This window comes from Oryctolagus cuniculus, chromosome 11, assembly GCF_051225735.1.
Source record: "Oryctolagus cuniculus isolate XC-2025 breed Fujian yellow rabbit chromosome 11, ASM5122573v1, whole genome shotgun sequence".
Taxonomy (NCBI): Eukaryota; Metazoa; Chordata; class Mammalia; order Lagomorpha; family Leporidae; genus Oryctolagus; species Oryctolagus cuniculus.
Window position 1 is genome coordinate 11,498,637 of NC_142877.1, and position 16,981 is coordinate 11,515,617.

Sequence of the window (16,981 nt, forward strand, 5' to 3'; positions counted from 1 at the left end):
CAGCCACAGCAGGAGGCTTCTGCAGGTGTCACAGGCGGGGCAGATACGTACCTATTGCATTCCCATCCAGTCTGGTAGAGCCCGTAAAGATTCTAGGAAGACAATTTCAGACATACAGAATAAAAATTAGATTCTAGCAGCTGAAGTTCTTGAAGCACTCAGAAAAGGCAGAGCACGAAACGTTTAGGTCTGGCATCTCCACAGTGATAAATGATGAGGCACCACAAAGACACACTGGTCAATGAACTGAGAGCAGGAAAACCTACACGGAGAGAAAGAGGAAGTGGTGCATCCAGAGTGGGGCAGAGGAGAGAGAAAAGGCACAGGACACGCGGTTGATGGGAGCGTGGAGTGAGAACTGCTCCACTTAAAAAACAAGGCTGCTCTTCCATAAGAACAAGAATGCTGGCAAAAAATGACCAAAATCTTCTTTCTTAGAACAGAACTCTGGAAATTAACCAAAGGCATACAAAAATCCAAGGAGTGGCTGGCGCCGCGGCTCACTAGGCTAATCCTCTGCCTTGCGGCGCCGGCACACCAGGTTCTAGTCCCAGTCGGGGCGCCAGATTCTGTCCTGGTTGCCCCTCTTCCAGGCCAGCTCTCTGCTGTGGCCAGGGTGTGCAGTGGAGGATGGCCTAAGTGCTTGGGCCCTGCACCCCATGGGAGACCAGGATAAGTACCTGGCTCCTGCCATCAGATCAGTGTGGTGCGCCAGCCGCTGCGCGCCGGTCGCGGCGGCCATTGGAGGGTGAACCAACGGCAAAGGAAGACCTTTCTCTCTGTCTCTCTCTCACTGTCCACTCTCCCTGTCAAAAAAAAAAAACAAAAACAAAAACAAAAAAACAAACAAACAAAAAACAGCATCAACACAAAATGGTTACTGTGAAACCGGCCAACCAGCAGCCACCGAGGGGAAGGATGGTTTTACATTCCCCAAAACCACCATTCTCAGAGCTGACATTATTTGACCCAACTCAGAACTCACTCAGCACCAATGGCCTTTCCCACAGAAATTTTTATCAAAAATAATCACCAGGAAAATCTGAGAATGCAGGAGGCTTTGAGAAGCTCCAGGGGTTCCGGGAATCTGGACAGCTGCCCACACGCAGGCTATGTGCCCAGCAGGCAGACTGGAGGACAAGCTCTCACCTCTGGCTGCCCTTGGGGCTCTGTCTGAACGAGAGGGAGGGGCGAGGCCGCGTTGTGAGCTGCCTGCTGGGTGCTGAAGGAGCCCTGCTCACTCCTGCAAGGTCCCTCTGTCTGAACGAGAGGGAAGGGCGAGGCCGCGTTGTGAGCTGCCTGCTGGGTGCTGAAGGAGCCCTGCTCACTCCTGCAAGGTCCCTCAGCAAGCAAGGCTGGACACTTAGCAAAGGCCCCAGGCACTTAAGGAAATCTCTGACCACAGCGACCAACAAAGCAGACTTGAATGGCCACATGCCAGAAAGCACACAGACTTGACACAGTTAGTTCAGGAAAGCCAGGAGAGAAACAGCGAGAATGACAACAAATGGCCTAGGAGGGGGAGCTGGCCACCCAATGCTGCTTCACCATATTATTATTTTAAAAACATCTTAAAATTTACTTATTTGAGCAGCAGAGACACAGGGTGATCCCATCTGCTGGTTCACTCCCCACAGGCTGCAATGGCTCTGGGTTGGTCTAGGGGTCAAAGCTGGGGAAACTATAACCCAGGCCTCCCACACGGGTGTCAGGAACCCGAGCACTGGAGCCATCAGTGCTGCCTCCTGGTCTGCATTAGCAGGAACCCAGCAGGAGCTGGAGCCAGGTGTCCAATCCAGGCACTCTGATGCAGGATGCAGGAGCTAGGCCAAACACCTGCTCCCTTATGTTGTTTTAAATGTCCAGTTATGAATTAAAAAAAAAATTGGAACCAAGCAAGGAAACAAAAAGAGATGATTTATAAACAAAAGAACCAGTCAACACAGACTGTTGCCAAGAAAGCCTGGGTGCTTGAGTGTACCAACGATTTAAGTTACTTAAAATACGCTCAAAAACTAAAGGAAATCATGTTTAAACAACTAAAGAAAAGCATGAGCACAATGTGTTACCAAATAGAGAATTTTAATAGAAAGAAATAATTTTTAAAAATCAAATGGAAATTCTGAGTTGAAATGATTTATAAAGCTGAAATGAAAAATTCACTGGAGGGCTTCACAGCAAGTTTTGAGCTGGCAGAAGGAAAAAAACCAGTGGACTTGAAGGTAAGTTGAATGAGCTGGTCTAATGTGCTGAACAAAAATGAGAGAGAGATGGGCGTTGGCACAGTGGTTAAGTCCACTCAGGATGCTTGCATCCCATGTTGGAGTTATAGTCTGAGTCCCCACTCTGCTTCCAATCCAGCTTCCTGCTAAACGCGCACCCTGGGAAGCAGCAGGTGTCAGCTGAAATAGTTGGTCCCTGCCATCCGTAAGGGAAATTCTGAGTTTGGGGCTCCTGGCTTTGGCCTAGCCCAGCCCAGGTTGTTGCAAGCATTTGGGAGAATGAACCAGCAAATGGAAAATATCTGTTTATCACTCTGCTTTTCAAATAAATTAAAAAAAAAATAGACACGTGAACTTAAAGTTATCTGTCTGATCTATATTTTTTAAAAAATCAAAAAGAATTTAAAAAAATGAGCAGAGCCTTGCAGACCTGTGGGACACCATCAAGAAAGCCCCTGACGGAGAGGGAAAGAATGAGGCTGAACAAACACTTGAAGAAACAGTGGCTGAAAATCTCTCAAGCTGATGGAAGACAACACATCCAAGGATCTCAACAAACTCCTAGTGGATGGGAGTCAAAGAGGACCATACCAAGACATTCCACAGTTAAACTGCTGAAAGCCAAAGACGAGAGGTTAATGAAATCACAGAATCTGGGAGGCACTGGGGCACTCACAGATTAGCAACCAAAAATTCTATACCCAGTAAAACTATCTTTCAAAAAGGAAGGAGAAACTAAGACATCCGTAGGTAAGCAAGAATTGACAGAATTCACCACTGGTAGATCGGGCCTATAAAAACATACTAAAGGAAGTCCCTCAGGTTGAAATGAAAGGAAACTTAACAGTCACTCAGAACAACACAAAGAAATAAAGAAGACTAATGAGGGTGACTACAGAGGGAAAAACAAAAGGTGTGGTTATATACTTTGCTTGCAACTCTCTTTAAAGTCCATTTGATGGGAAATGTAGAGATTTCAAAGATGTATTGGTGGGCATATATTTATAAATATAATGTGACAGCACAAATCAGGGAGGAAATGCAGTGACACGAAAGGCAAAGTTTTCTATTCTATTGAAATTAGCGCAACTAGAATGTTAACAATTAAGATACTGCTGGGGCCGGCGCTGTGGCGTAGCGGGTAAAGCCACCACCTGCAGTGCTGGCATCCCATATGGGCTGCACGGCTTCCGATCCAGCTCTCTGCTATGGCCTGGGAAAGCAGCAGCAGATGGCCCAAGTCCTTGGGTCCCTGCACACATGTGGGAGACCCGGAAGAAGCTCCTGGCTCCTGGCTTCAGATCAGCACAGCTCCGGCCATTGCGACCATCTGGGGAGTGAACCAGTGGATGGAAGACCTCTCTGCCTCTGCCTCTCTCTGTAACTCTGTCTTTCAAATAAAATAAATATAAAAAAAAAAAATCAGCACAAGCAAAACCTCTTCCTTTTGACATACTTTGTCACCATGTTGTTTATATAAAGTCACATTTTTTTAAACGTTGAAATTCAAAGGAATGTGAAAGTTAGTTGTTGTAGATCATGCACACTATATTTCACCTTTTTTTTTTTCTTTTTTAAGGATTTATTTATTTACTTGAGAGGCAGAGTTACAGAGAGAGAGGCAGAGGCAGAAAGGTTTTCCATCTGCTGGTTCACTCCCCAGATGCCCGCAACGGCCGGACCTGGGCCCATCTGAAGCCAAGAGCCTCTTCTGGGTCCCCATTGTGGGTGCAGGGGCCCAAGGACTTGGGCCATCTTTCGCTGCTTTTCCAGGCCATAGCAGAGAGCTGGATCATAAGTGGAGCAGCCAGGACTTGAACCATACGGGATGCCGGTGCTGAAGCCAGCAGTTTTACCTGCCACACCGCAGCACTGTCCCCTATCTTTAATCTTTCTTAGCTTGAGTAATCTGGAGCTGACAACACCACAGCAGTGAAATTAGGAATGGTTCATGCCTCATGCGATGCAGAGGATGTCAAGCCACTGGATGGACAGTCTAGCCTCACTGCAGGATGAAGCCATTACCTGTCCACAGCTACAACCACACTCTGAGAGCTGGTCTCCCCGACCGATTCCTGGAAGCTGGCCATCTGTCTTTTATCCACGCCACCACTCACCAAGTTACCTGAAACAGGATGCACAAAATCAGCTGCACTTGAAAACGGTCACGCACTCAGAACCAAGCGTCCCACTGCGTCACCGTCAGAGAAGACAGGGATGTACGTGGGAACGGTGCACAGGTGAAGCAGCAGACCCCACTGGCGACACAAGGTCCAATGTCCGTGCTGGCATTTAACTGCATCTGTATTCAGACGCTCCTGTCCTGCCGGCTCCCTCTCCCTAGTCTCTAGGTTTTATACCACGAGGAGCCTGTCTTTAGAAAACCATGTCGCGGCTCACACCGCCAGACGCCTGGCGGACTTCACAGTCTCATCTGGGTTGTCCTAGGAGCCTCCCTTTGCTGCCGGAGTCCCCGCCTTTCATCTTCCCACCGTAAATTCCAGTCCCTGGGCACGGGACCCAGCAGCCTTCTCTGCAAGCAGATGGTCTGGGTTTGAATCCTGCTTCTTGCGGTGTGGCCTTGCTCAATGCACTTCACCCCATGCCTCAGTGCTCTCCATCGCAAAGTGGGAAGAACAGTAACACTGAACTGTTGAGGATGATGAAGTGAGTTCACAGTGCCCAGAATGTGGCCTTGCACACTCGCTCGCCCCACTTCCTGAAAGCTCCCCAGGTGAACACAGGAGGTGCTGCATCTACCCTTTGATTCCAGACACACACACACACACACACACACACACACCCTCTACTCTCAGGCACTAAAGCTGTAGCCTTTTTAAAGCAAACGGCTCTCCCTGCTCTGGTACAGTTCTAAGGACAGAAAGAAAAGTAAGGCATTCTGCTGATCTGGGGAACACACAGAGTTTACTCAGCAGTGGAAACACAATTCAGAGAGCTGAGGCAGCGTGTTCACTTGCATAAATGAAGGCCCTGCCGGCCGGCCACCAAGTGGTTTACATGCCAGTCCTGCTGAGAGGAGTTTTATCCTGGCTAATCCGGGAATCCACAATGGCCAGCTCTGGGGCCAGCTGACTTACCCAGGCCAAGGCCCATGAACTCTTCTCCCGCCAGCGTGTGGCCCTTCAGGCTCCCTTCTCTCTCTCGGCCGGACCCGGACAGGTAGCGAGTCTTCACGCCGGTTCCTATCAGCTGAGCGAGCTCGAGCTGGCTGATGCATTTCAGGATCTAAGGAAAAAAGAATTGTGTCTCCACTTTACGCCTGTACAGGTCGCTGCCACCCTAAGTCAGCCACACAGCTGTTCTTCCAGGCCAGCAGCGTCTCAACGGGGACACAGCATCGGGGGTCTTAGGACGGCTTCCTTACAGCACTCAGCAGGCGGTACCCAGAGTCCTGGTGACACAGACCTTCAAGTGTGGGTCTTGAAGACAGATTCCATCATTTATGATTTGTAACTATTAAAAAGGGAAAAGGGCAGATGTTGGGCCTAGCGGCTAAAACATCTACGTTCCCTGGGTACAATACCCTGCTCTAGCTTCCCCCTAATGCAGACCCTGGGAAGCAGGGGTGATGGCTCAAGTAATGAGGTTCCTGCCACCTCCAAGGGAGACCTGGATTGAGATCCTGGCCAGCGGCTTTGGCCCTGCCCAATCCTGGCCACTATGGCATTTGGGGAGGGAACCAGTGGATTGGAGCCTTCTCTCCATGTGTCTGTCTCCCAAATAAGATCAATGGAAATTTAAAGAAACAAAAAAGGCAAAGAGCAAACGAGCACAGGAAAAGCTGGTACAAAGGAGTCAAGCCATAACAATGCTCATGCAAGTATAGAGTAAAAAGTCCGTGACTGGAGCAGGGGACTCTACCCACCACGCCACCCGGTAGTGCACCATCCAGTCTGATCTAGCTTCTCCCAGCCCCTGTCACTCTCCCCTCAGAAGTAACACAGCAGTGGCACTGCTGCCACCACTGGTCCCACCCCAGGGCCTTTGCACTCGCTGTTCTGGTTGCTGCTTCCCCGAGACTCCCTCAGTTCCGAGCGCAGACACACGTGCTCCCTCAGAGAGCTCTTCCTTGCCATTCTGAGATAATGGCACCCCCAGCACCACCTGCTGTCAGGCTTCCTTCCTCAGCACTTACCCTGGCCTCATTACCGCAGGTTTATTGGTTTGTTCTCTCTTGCTCAAGCTGAATCTCCAGCCCTTGAACGCTTGGCAGTTACGGCATGGTTCACTGAGTGAATGGGCCCGCGCCCCGGAGCAGGTGTGTGCTGGGAGCCAGGCAATCTCCCAGCCCTGGGGGCTCTGGCGCACCTGCACACATGCCCTGTCTCACCTGAGGCGTGACGGCTTAACAGAAACCCACCCCAGCTTCTACCGCGGAAACGCTGGCAGCACGGGGCTCTCGGGAAAACCCTTCCCCCACCAACTGCGACTCTGTGCTGCCCTTAGTCCATCCCACGTCCCAGCTTCCAGGACACCACTGGGTAGTGGCCAAGTAGTCTTAGCTGTAAATCACCTCTTTTTGACTGAGAAATGTATTTAATTCCAGCAGGGGGACTCTCCTGACTGCTCTGCTCTGGTTATGGTCTTCAGTTATCACCATCAGTGTACTCCCTTTTCCGGACGCCTGCGAGAGCCAGAATCTCAGGCATGTCAACAGCACTGCAAGATCAAGGACTTGGCGGTTCGAAGCTGATGTCTCAACATTTCCGGCCGCCCACATGGCTAACTCATGTGTTAAGGCTGCCAGGTGGTGGCATATTTGGGAAAATCAGCAGAAGCCCCACAGGCCCACACCTCCCAGGCAGGACAAAAAGTTCTTGAAGAAAAAGCCACTGTTCACTGATTCTCTAGGCATTCGACTCTTCAGGAGAAATTACTCTCTTCAAAAAGCACGCAAGTCAAGAGATTCTCCAGAGCTGACACAGAGAAAGGAAAGGCAGGGCTAAGAGGGCAGAGATGGGGGCTGGCGCAGGGCTCAGCGGCCTCAGCCACCGCCTGCAGTACCAGCCTCCCATATGAGTACCAGTTCAAGTCTCGGCTGCTCCACTTCTGCTCCACTCTGCTAACACGCCTGCGAAAGCAGTAGAAGATAGCCCGAGTACTCTGACACCAACGTGGGAGACCCGGCTGGAGTTCCAGGCTCTTGGCTTTTGCCTGGCCCAGCCCTGGCTGATGCAGCCATTGGGGAGTGTACCAGCAGATGGAAGATCTCTCTCTCCTTCTGTCTCTCCCTCTCTGTAACTGCCTTTTTAAAATTTTTTTTCTTTTTTTTATTTAGTAAATATAAATTTCCAAAGTATAGTTTATGGATTACATTGGCTTTCCCCCGCCAGACTGCCTTTCAAATAAATAAATAAAATAAAAAAAAAAAAAAAAAAAAAAAGAGGGACAGAGATTTGTGCCTTGATGACAATGATAACACCAACACTGCTGAATTCTTGCGCCATGTCAAATACGGTCCTAAGCCCCTTTACCCTCGCAACCACCTACAAAGGTTGTACAGACGAATGTGACCTGCCCACATCACACAGGCAGGAAGAGCTGAGGCCCTGCACTGGCCCCCGGCAGCCTGGCTCCCAAGCCTGTATCCTGGACCACTGGATCCACGAGCAGTCAGGAAGCCAACAGCAGGGTTCAGTCTGGGTCACACGTCCCCGCCACGGTCCATGGCTCATCTCTACTCTTTCACAGTCTTCTCTCTCAGCAGATAGGAGAAAAAGTAGAAATTAAGGGAAAAGAAGAAGAAAATAGTCTCCACAATGCCACCATGCAGACAGGACACAAACATCCTTTCAAACCCTCGCTCTGTGTGTGTGCCACGAGGGATGATGGTTCACAATGCCGCAGTACTTTTACTTTTTACTTCCTGTGCCGTGACCATCTTCCCACAACAGAGCCTTCCACAACATCCTTCTTCTTCCGTTTCTGTTATTTATTTATACGTGTGAGAGGCATAGAGAGAGGGAGAGAGACGAGAATGCTCTCTCTGCTGACTTACTCCTCGAAGCCCACAGTGGCTGGAGCTGGAGCAGGAGCTCAATCCGGTCTCCCGTGGGTGGCAGGGACCCAACCACTTGAGCCATCACCTGCTGCCTTCTAGGGTCTACACTGGAGGGCAGCTGGAATTAGGAGTAGACCCAGGAACGCTGAAAGGAGATACAGGGTCTCCCCGCTGGCCAGAGGCCTGTCCGCCCCTCCCGTGCTCTCCCTTCATCCACAGGCCCCTTGTCAGAAAGTCACAGACAGTAGAGTAGAAGGAAGGCAGATTTATTTTGGGGCAAACACTCTGGAAATCCATACAGTTTCTTCACCATACGCATTGTCCATGAACTTTCTCAAGTGTCCTTGTATGCATGGATTTCACAATTTTTTCCTCCAAAATTATCTTTTAGTTCTACTTTCCCCGAAGCTGTTGAGGTATGCTTATGCTACTTTTCTGCAGTTTACTTGTTGAAGGCCTGGTCACCAGCTCCCGGGCCTCTTACATCCTAGAGTTTGAGGCTGCATTCTCAGACTCCCACCACCATGCTCCCGTGTCCCTTCCATTTCCTGAAAACTCGCAGCAAGGCGTGGACTGACTCAGGTTGGCCCCGGGACAAGGGTCTCTCAGCTGGCTTTACACGTCCATTTGGGAGTGCCCAATGCCTGCCTGCCTCTTGTCAACATAATCATTTTCTGAAGTATCCATTCCCCTTCCATTTTTTTTAAAACTAGGTTTTTTGTTTTTATCTCTAACTTCATCAAATTCTAGTCTCTTGTTTGTTTTTTATTTATTTTTATTTGAAAGGCAGAGAGTTACAGAGAGGCAGAGACAGAAAGTCTTTCATTGCTGGTTCACTCCCCAGATGGCTGCAATGGCCCAAGCTGGGCTGATCCAAAGCCAGGAGCCAGGAGCTTCTTCCGGATCTCCCATGAGAGCGCAGGAGCCCAAGGACTTGGACCATCTTCTACTGCTTTCCCAGGCCATAGCAGAGAGCTGGATCAGAAGTAGAGCAGCTGGGACTTGAACCGGTGACCACAAAGGGTGCTGCACTGCAGGTGGCAGCTTTACCCGCTAAACCACAGCACAAGCCCTTGTCAACATTATTTAAAATAGCCCTAAAACGGTCTATGGAATGCTGCACTATAATTGTTTTTAGAAAGAATCTCTTGGTGTATTAAGCTTTTGTAAATCCAATCTTTCCCCTGGAACAACTAAAACTGATGATATCCCTCCCCCATCACTCCTTTTTCTTAAAGATTTATTTATTTAAAAGTCAGAGTTACAGAGAGAGGGAGGGAGGGAGAGAGACCCATCTGCTGGTTCACTCCCCAGATGGCTGCCACCCCTACAACGTGGGTGGCAGGGGCCCAGGACTTGGTCCACTTTCCACTGCTTTTCCCAGGCCATCAGCAGTGAGTCGGACCATAAGTGGGGCAGTTGGGACTCAAACCAGGGCCATAGAGGGCGCCAGGGTGGCAGATGGTGGCTTTATCCACTACACCACAATGCCAGCCCTAATGAACATCCTGTTAAGCACATCTTTGTACAGTTAATTACCTACTGCCTCATGTGAGAATCTTAAAATATTCACTGGCACTCTCCCTAACAGACAGCTCTTTGTGAAAACTGACCACTTCTTTGAAGATATAGTTAGAACCCGAGCTCCTCACGTTGTGCACGTATGCAGTAACTGTGAGAGCCCCAGGGACTGTGCAAGGGCTCGGGGAACAAGGCAGTAACATGGGAAGAAACCACAACAGAAGTGCACTCCTGTGGGGACGCTGGCCACTGGGTATGGGGCTCACAAGTTGAAGTGCATCTGAACCTGTCTTACCCTTTGCAGCCCAGAAATCAAGTCAGCCTTTAAGAAAAATGGAAGCGACTGAGAGACTGACTGACACTGTGGTGTCGTGGGTTAAGTTTCAGCCTGCAGCACCGGCATCCCACATGGGCGCCAGTTCAAGTCCCAGATGCCCACTTCCAATCCAGCTCTCTGCTGTGGCCTGGGAAAGCAGTGGAAGATGGCCCAAGTCTTTGGGCCCCCGCACCTGTGTGGGAGACCTGGAAGAAGCTCCTGGTTCCTGGCTTCGGCTTGGCCCAGCCGCAGCTGTGGCAGCCATTTGAGTGTGCACCAGTGGGTGGAAGATCTCTCTTTTTCTGTCTCTCCCTCTCTCTGTAACTTAGTCTTTCAAATAAATAAAAGCAAATCTAAAAAAATGGGTGGGGGGAGGGGATGCCAGAAGTCACCCTGAGAAAAGACGGTTCAGATACACACCTCGTGCCAGGAATTGCCCAGGTAGTTGCCGTCAGTGTGAGCTACTGTGATGAGCGTCTTTATGGTGTCGATGTTCTTCTGCTTCATCTCGGTGATGCTGGAGCTGGCTGTCAGCAGGGAGAAGCGTGCAAGAGCCTGAACGTAGGCATCCCGTTCCAGCTGCAACACAAGAGCGAGAGCACGCTGACTCCTCCCTCAGCACGGCCATTTGCACACCTGTGGCGGTGAGCCCTGGGCTTCTCCGACACTTTCCCCCAAAGGCACAGGCTGGCTTTCTGCACATCCACGCGCCAGCCTCCCCCGGCTGGGGTCGTCTCACTCGTGGACCACCCCGCGGAGGCCCCTAGGCCCCTAGCCCTTTCCTTTCCAAGCAGCCTGAAGCACATTTATTTGTCTTGTGTTCCTCTCCCTGCAGAACAGTAGGACCATGGCATAAATTCTAACAAAGGTTGAATATCCCTTAACCAAAAAGCTATTGTTTTGGATTCTTTTCATATATCTGAATATTTACATATACATGAGTTATGTTGGAAATGAGAATCAAGTATAAACATGAAATCTATTTATGTTTTACATATGTCTTATACACATAGCCTGTAGGCAATTTTACACCATGTTTTAAGCGTGCTTGCATTTTGACTGTGACCTGTCACATGAGGTCAAGTGTGGAATTTTCCATTTGAGGTATCATGTCTGCTGAATTTTTTTTCCTAGAAACTTTTTTTAAGATATAAAAACTTCATGTATTTCATAAAGACAAATTTAGGAATACGGTGATTCCTCCCAGCCTACCTTCCCCCGATCTGCACTCCCACCCTTCTTCGTCCTCCCTCTTTCCCTTATTTTTTACAAAGGTCTTTATACTCGTAAGATTAACCATACACTAAGTAAAGAGTTCAACAAATAGTATGAAAAAACAAATAAGCTGTTCCTCAACGGTAGAGATAAGGGCTGTTCAAAGTCACTGCATCTCACAGTGTCAATTTCCCTGGTATAACTGACCTTTTAGGGGCTCCATTAGTTACCACAGATCAGGGAGAGCATACAGTATTTGTCCTTTGGGACTGCCTTATTTCACTAAGGACCACGGTTTCCAGTTGCACCTATTTTGTTGCAAATGACAGGATTTCGTTTTTCTAATTGCTGCGTGGTATTCCACGGTGCACACATATGATCATTTCTGCATCCAGGCTTCATTCAGCTGATGGACACCTGGCTGACGCCACATCTCAGATATCGTGGCATGAGCTGCGTGCTTAGACTGGTTTGGATTTGGCAGCATTCTGGTTCTGGGACTTTCTAAACTGCTCAACCTGCTCGTGCGGTCCTGCAAGGTGGGTCATGCTCTCAAGTTCACCAGCAAGGAAGTGAAAGGGGTTTTGGACAGGCAAGCTGGGTGAAAGTCATGTGGCTGAAGAGGGAGCAGAGCTGGGATCTGAAATCAAAGTGCATGGCTGTTCTTGCGCCAGCAGCACATACACTAAAACTGAATACAGAAAAGACTACCACGGCACCTGCACAAGAATGACACGAACGTTCACCGAGTGTTCCATGTTTAAATAAACAAAAATGGGGTTGACACTGTGGCATAGTGGTCTAAGCCTCCACACATGGCACCGGCATCCCATATGGGCGCCAATTTGAGTCCTGGCTGCTCCACTTCCGATCCAGCTCCCTGTTTATGGCCTGGGAAAGCAGTAGAAGATGGCCCAAGTGCGTGGGGCCCTGCACCCGCGTGGGAGATCCGGAAGAAGCTCCTGGCTTCAGATCAGCTCAGCTCTGGCCATTGCAGTCATCTGCGGAGTGAACCAGTGGATGGAGGACCCCTTTCTCTCTGACTCTCCCTCTATCTATAACTCTGCCTTTCAAGTAAAATAAAATTTCTTTAAAACAAAACAAAACAAAACAAAACAAAGATGGGCCAGTGCTGTCGTGTAGTGGGCTGAGCCTCCACCTGCAATGCTGGATCCCATGTCGGCACTGGTTCAGGTCCCAGCTGCTCCAATCCTGATCCAGCCCCCTGCTCATGGCCTGGGAAAGCAGCGACAATGGTCCAAACACTTGGGTCCCTGCACCAGTATCGGACTGGCCCAGCTCTGCCTTTGCGGCCATTTGGGGAGTGAACCAGCAGATGGAAAACCCCTTTACCTCTCTCTACCTCTCTTTGTAACTCTGCCTCTCAAATAAATAAATAAGTCTCTCAAAAAAAATAAAAAAAAAAAAAATAAATAAAAGCCTGTGGTGGTCTGGGTAAGGAACAAAGGCTGAATTTTTCAAAATGAATGCAGGCAAATTTTGACTTAAAAAAAGCAATGCACAGGATTGGTAACAACCTTCCGTTCTTGTGAGTTTAGGAAATGTATTTCATTTATTGGTTTGAATTTTTCACGATTTCACATGCATGGCTACATGCAACTATTTGTTTCCCCAGACAAGAATGGGGAATAAGAGAAATAATAATAAAAACTGACTTGAGGGGGCCAGCGGGTTACGATACCACCTATTAACACCAGCATGCCATACAGGTGCCAGTTTGAGTCCTGGCTGCTCCACTTCTGATCCAGCTCCCTGATAATGTGCCAGGAAAAGGTAGGGGAAGATGGTCCAAGTGCTTGGGCTCCGTGGGAGACCCAGATGGAGTTCTAGGCTCCTGGCTTCAGCCTGGCCCAGTCCTGACAGTTGTAACCATTTAGAATGTAAACCAGTGGATAGAAGGCCTCTCTCTCACTCTTACTCTGCCTTTCCCTGGCACATTAATAATAAATTAATATAATTAAATTAATAATAACTCAATAATATATATAAAAAATAAAAAAAGAAGAAGCTGATTCAAGAGAGAACAATTCTAAGCAGGCAGGCAGGCAAGGTAGGCAACGAACAGTTGGAGTGTTCAGTGAAATTCAGTGAAGTGGCTTGGACCCTACCCATCTTTACAGAGAGTTTCAATCTAAATCAGCATTTTTCCCCCAGCAAGGCCAGTAGTCCCAGCACAAAGTTACTGGCTCTGCTCAGCGGGCATGAGTAATCTGCTGAGGCACTTGGTTAACCATTAACCAGCACTTTCCGCTAGCCCCTGAGTTCTGCCAAGTCTAAAAGACACAGCATCGCGGCCACTTTGCTGACGTCCACCCACCTGCATTCCGAAGATGCAGGCAATTCGGATTGCACATCGGATGCCCTCCAGGCACAGCGAGGCCACTTCCGTGTCGTCACAGTTCTGCAGTCCAATGCTGTAGGCCGCCAACAGTGGGGTCCACACCAGCTATCGAGGAAGAACATTTCAGTGACCCTAGAGCCTCAGTGTGGGAGGGCGAGGGGAGGCCACGCTGTCAGAGAATGGCCAGGATCCCAGTGCAGTGTTACTGATTTTAATCTGTTCCACTCACAACATAAAGCAGTTCCCCTATACTAGGCATTGGGTATCAATTTCTGCCAAGGGCCAGTTAGGTATTTATAACATCACTTACAGGCCACACAAAATTAACTTAAAAAATAGCCCACCACGGATATACTGAATTTTGAGTCCTTCCTGCAATTGCCTTGGTAGCGCCAGACCAAAGGATTTCACTGGCCTTATACAGCCCCCGGGGCAGGCCCCCCCACCCCTGCAACTATGGCTAAAACCATCATTCCAGACATGCTGCTTACTACACACAGTTCAAAAGACAGACTGGTCAGTACATGGCTACTGTGCCCCACTGCATCCGCCCACCCCTGCTGAAGCTACAAGGGGGCACGGGCACCCTGTGCAGAGCGCAAGACAGCCACCATCAATCAGAGGCCAGCCTGTAAAGCAAAAGCCATGAGCGCCTTTGGCTCTACACGGAAAGGCTCCTGATCCTCATCAGTTGCATTTACTTTTCTTCCAATCTCTCTGACTTCCTGGGAAATAAAATCTAGTCACGACCACCTAATGGCATATTAAGTTACTATGAAGACTTCTCAGAGAACAGTGAAGTGCTACAGATGTAGCTCATGGACTGTTTCTTAGCATTTTAAACCCAGAGACCGCAGGAACTTGTCTTTTTCTTCCACCCAGTCTCACCTGACGAGGTAACCCTGTGGCCACTGCCGCAGGGTGTCCCAGCCGCCATGTCCCTGCACCTCTGAATACATGACCCATTCAGTGTGCTCTGCAGCCCTGCATTTGTCCTCATTTTACAGGGATGAACAGAGCGGCAAAGCCAGGATTCAGACCAACACGCACTGACGGCAGATTCCCGGGCCGGGCCGGGCCGGTGCCTCCCAGCAGCTGCAAAGGTCGTGAGGAAGGGCTTGCTTAGCCACTGCCTGCCCAGAAACACCAGACCTCACCCTTCCTCTTCTCAGTCTCATCACCACAGCCATCAGCCGGCCACCTCCGAACCAGGTTCAGCCACTTGCTCTCCCCCTTCCCACGATACTCACCTTGAACATCGGCCGGACGTGGTCCAGATGAGTGGCACTTGTAAATGGGGCTTTGGCGTGGCTCACAGCCTCCATCAGCGCCTTGGCCGTTTTAGCCATTTGCTCCATCTCCAGGTTGTACAGCAGCCGTCGCTGCTTTTCACTAGCTACACCTGCCAGGAAGAGGAGGACACAGCAGGGACTCTCACTGAGTGCTCGCTATATGCCAGGCACAGAGAGACTTACAGTGATCAACTGAGAAAGCCTCCCAACCCTCTCACGAGTCTACTACAAATACTATTACCATTTTGCAGATGGGGAAAATGAGGCAGAGGCTAAGAACTTGCCTACAGTCACACAGTTAGTAAGTGGCAGAGCTGGGACTGAATCCAAGGCAGCACCCTCCAGAGCCTGGGTTCTACCCCACTATACTCCGCCTCATCTCAAACACAGAAACTGACAGCTCCACGGGGCCTTCAGTACAGAGCCCTAATCAAGGTAAGCACAGGCACGCTGGGATTAAAACCAAGTTTTAAGGGGCATTCTTTTTTGGGTAAGTTAGCTCTCAGATAAATTATCTTAAATTCCCTTCAGCTCCTAATCACAAATCTAGCAAGACAGTGATATCAAGAGAACACCAACATAATCATAATGATTAACTTAATCATGTATCCTATTTGGGTTATCAGACATGCAAATGAAATTCATCACCAGAGTACTTAATCATGCATTCTGACACTCAAAACCTAGAGTTAATAGAAATAATTTGCCATTAAACCTTACTCTGCTTAGTAGATTTGGATGCAATTGTGTGCTCCTTTGTTTCTTTCATTGCGATTTTCTTGCCTTCTATCTCTTCATAGATGCTGGAGAGATATTCTTCCGGTAGATCTTTACTGTCATTGATACCTCGATTCATCTTAATATATTGCTCTTTTGTCATTTTGTTTTTTACCTGGAAGTTTAAAAAATTAAGATCCATTTAAGACATCTAAGTGCCCAAATAAAGCTACTTACTTAACTATGACAGTGTATAAATCACGAAGACATTTTACCTGAGGACTGTGCAAGTCTGTCGTCAGCATAATAATGGAATATGCTAGCACATAGGCAGTGTCGGCACTGGCAAAGAGCGTCTGCCTGCAAGAGAAGAGCCACACGTAATCAGCAGGCACGGTGCTGCGGCTGGAGGACGACGCTGGCAGGGGCACCTGCACTCAAAGCAGCACGTGCTCCACGCAGGGCCCAGGGGCGCAGTCCGCATCCTTTCCCCATCACTGAGTGACAGAAATGAACCACGGTTTAGAAGCAGCTAACTGAAGCACGTGTTGGGTCCTTGGTATCTCTGAATAAAGCAATTTCAAGTCAATTTTTTAAAAAGACCCTTGAGGCAGAGTGAGGCAGAGTGAGGCAGAGTGAGGCAAGTGAGCACAGGGTGTCAGCACGCTCCCTCTTGGTGCTGGCCCCATGGCGAGCACTCCTGCACTGCTGCAATGGCCTGTTCCTGACGGCACCCACCCCGTGCCACCTACGTGTCCCACACCAGATGCAGAGATGGCTGGACCTGCTGGCACTGGCTACCGACAGTTCATAGCAGCCTTTTTAATCCCGATTTGCAGAAAGGCAAGGGAAAACAAATGTGTTGTAGACACACCGGTGGAGTGTGACTTCTGCTGCTGTAGGCCAGGAGAGAGAGACAGAGGCACGTGCATGACAGCCCTGAAGTGCGTGAGCCTGAAGCCAGCAGCTGTAGGGTGTGTCTCAGTTGGCCTTAACAAGCAACGGGGAAACTGTGAAAAATTACAGGGAAAGGTCCCCGTTCTGCTGGGAGATTTAACTGGGTCATGGACTGAGTAAGACAGCAGGCCAAGGCCTCCAGGCCCACACAGCAGACATGTTTAAAATAAGCAACACCTAATTTTGTCTTCAGAGAGAGCTCTAATGTCCATGCGGTTCTAATAACCGGGGCTGTCTATGCAGACCAGGCCAGGCTCTGGGGACAGCTTGCCACACACTTGGAGGACAGGGACCAATTAATAAGAAAACCAAAGTGCATGAGGCCAAACTATGGTGACAATGTTTCCACTAGATACT

General features: G+C 49.2%; 1 protein-coding gene and 1 non-coding gene across 7 annotated transcripts in view; one reads left to right on the plus strand and one right to left on the minus strand.

Annotated features, from left to right (window-relative positions):
* The window catches only part of ARFGEF2 (ARF guanine nucleotide exchange factor 2), a 116,311-nt gene that overhangs the window by 41,703 nt on the left and 57,627 nt on the right, over positions 1–16,981 (minus strand). For 5 of the 6 annotated variants that reach the window (XR_016215797.1, XR_016215798.1, XM_051844942.3 and 2 more), the window contains 8 exons: positions 15,943–16,027; positions 15,671–15,842; positions 14,909–15,060; positions 13,635–13,763; positions 10,502–10,660; positions 5,321–5,468; positions 4,248–4,347; positions 52–92 (listed from right to left, as the gene is read on the minus strand). Coding sequence is in view for 4 of the 6 variants with exons in the window: in XM_051844942.3 (XP_051700902.2) it covers positions 52–92; positions 4,248–4,347; positions 5,321–5,468; positions 10,502–10,660; positions 13,635–13,763; positions 14,909–15,060; positions 15,671–15,842; positions 15,943–16,027 (986 nt within the window). In the remaining 2 variants the exon portion in view is untranslated. Of the gene's footprint in view, positions 1–51; positions 93–4,247; positions 4,348–5,320; positions 5,469–8,494; positions 9,220–10,501; positions 10,661–13,634; positions 13,764–14,908; positions 15,061–15,670; positions 15,843–15,942; positions 16,028–16,981 lie in introns of those variants that run through there. The other variant, XM_089307065.1, reaches the window with a different exon arrangement.
* LOC127491204 (U6 spliceosomal RNA) lies at positions 11,958–12,060 on the plus strand. Its single transcript, XR_007919793.1, has one exon. It is a non-coding gene; the product is annotated as a U6 spliceosomal RNA (small nuclear RNA).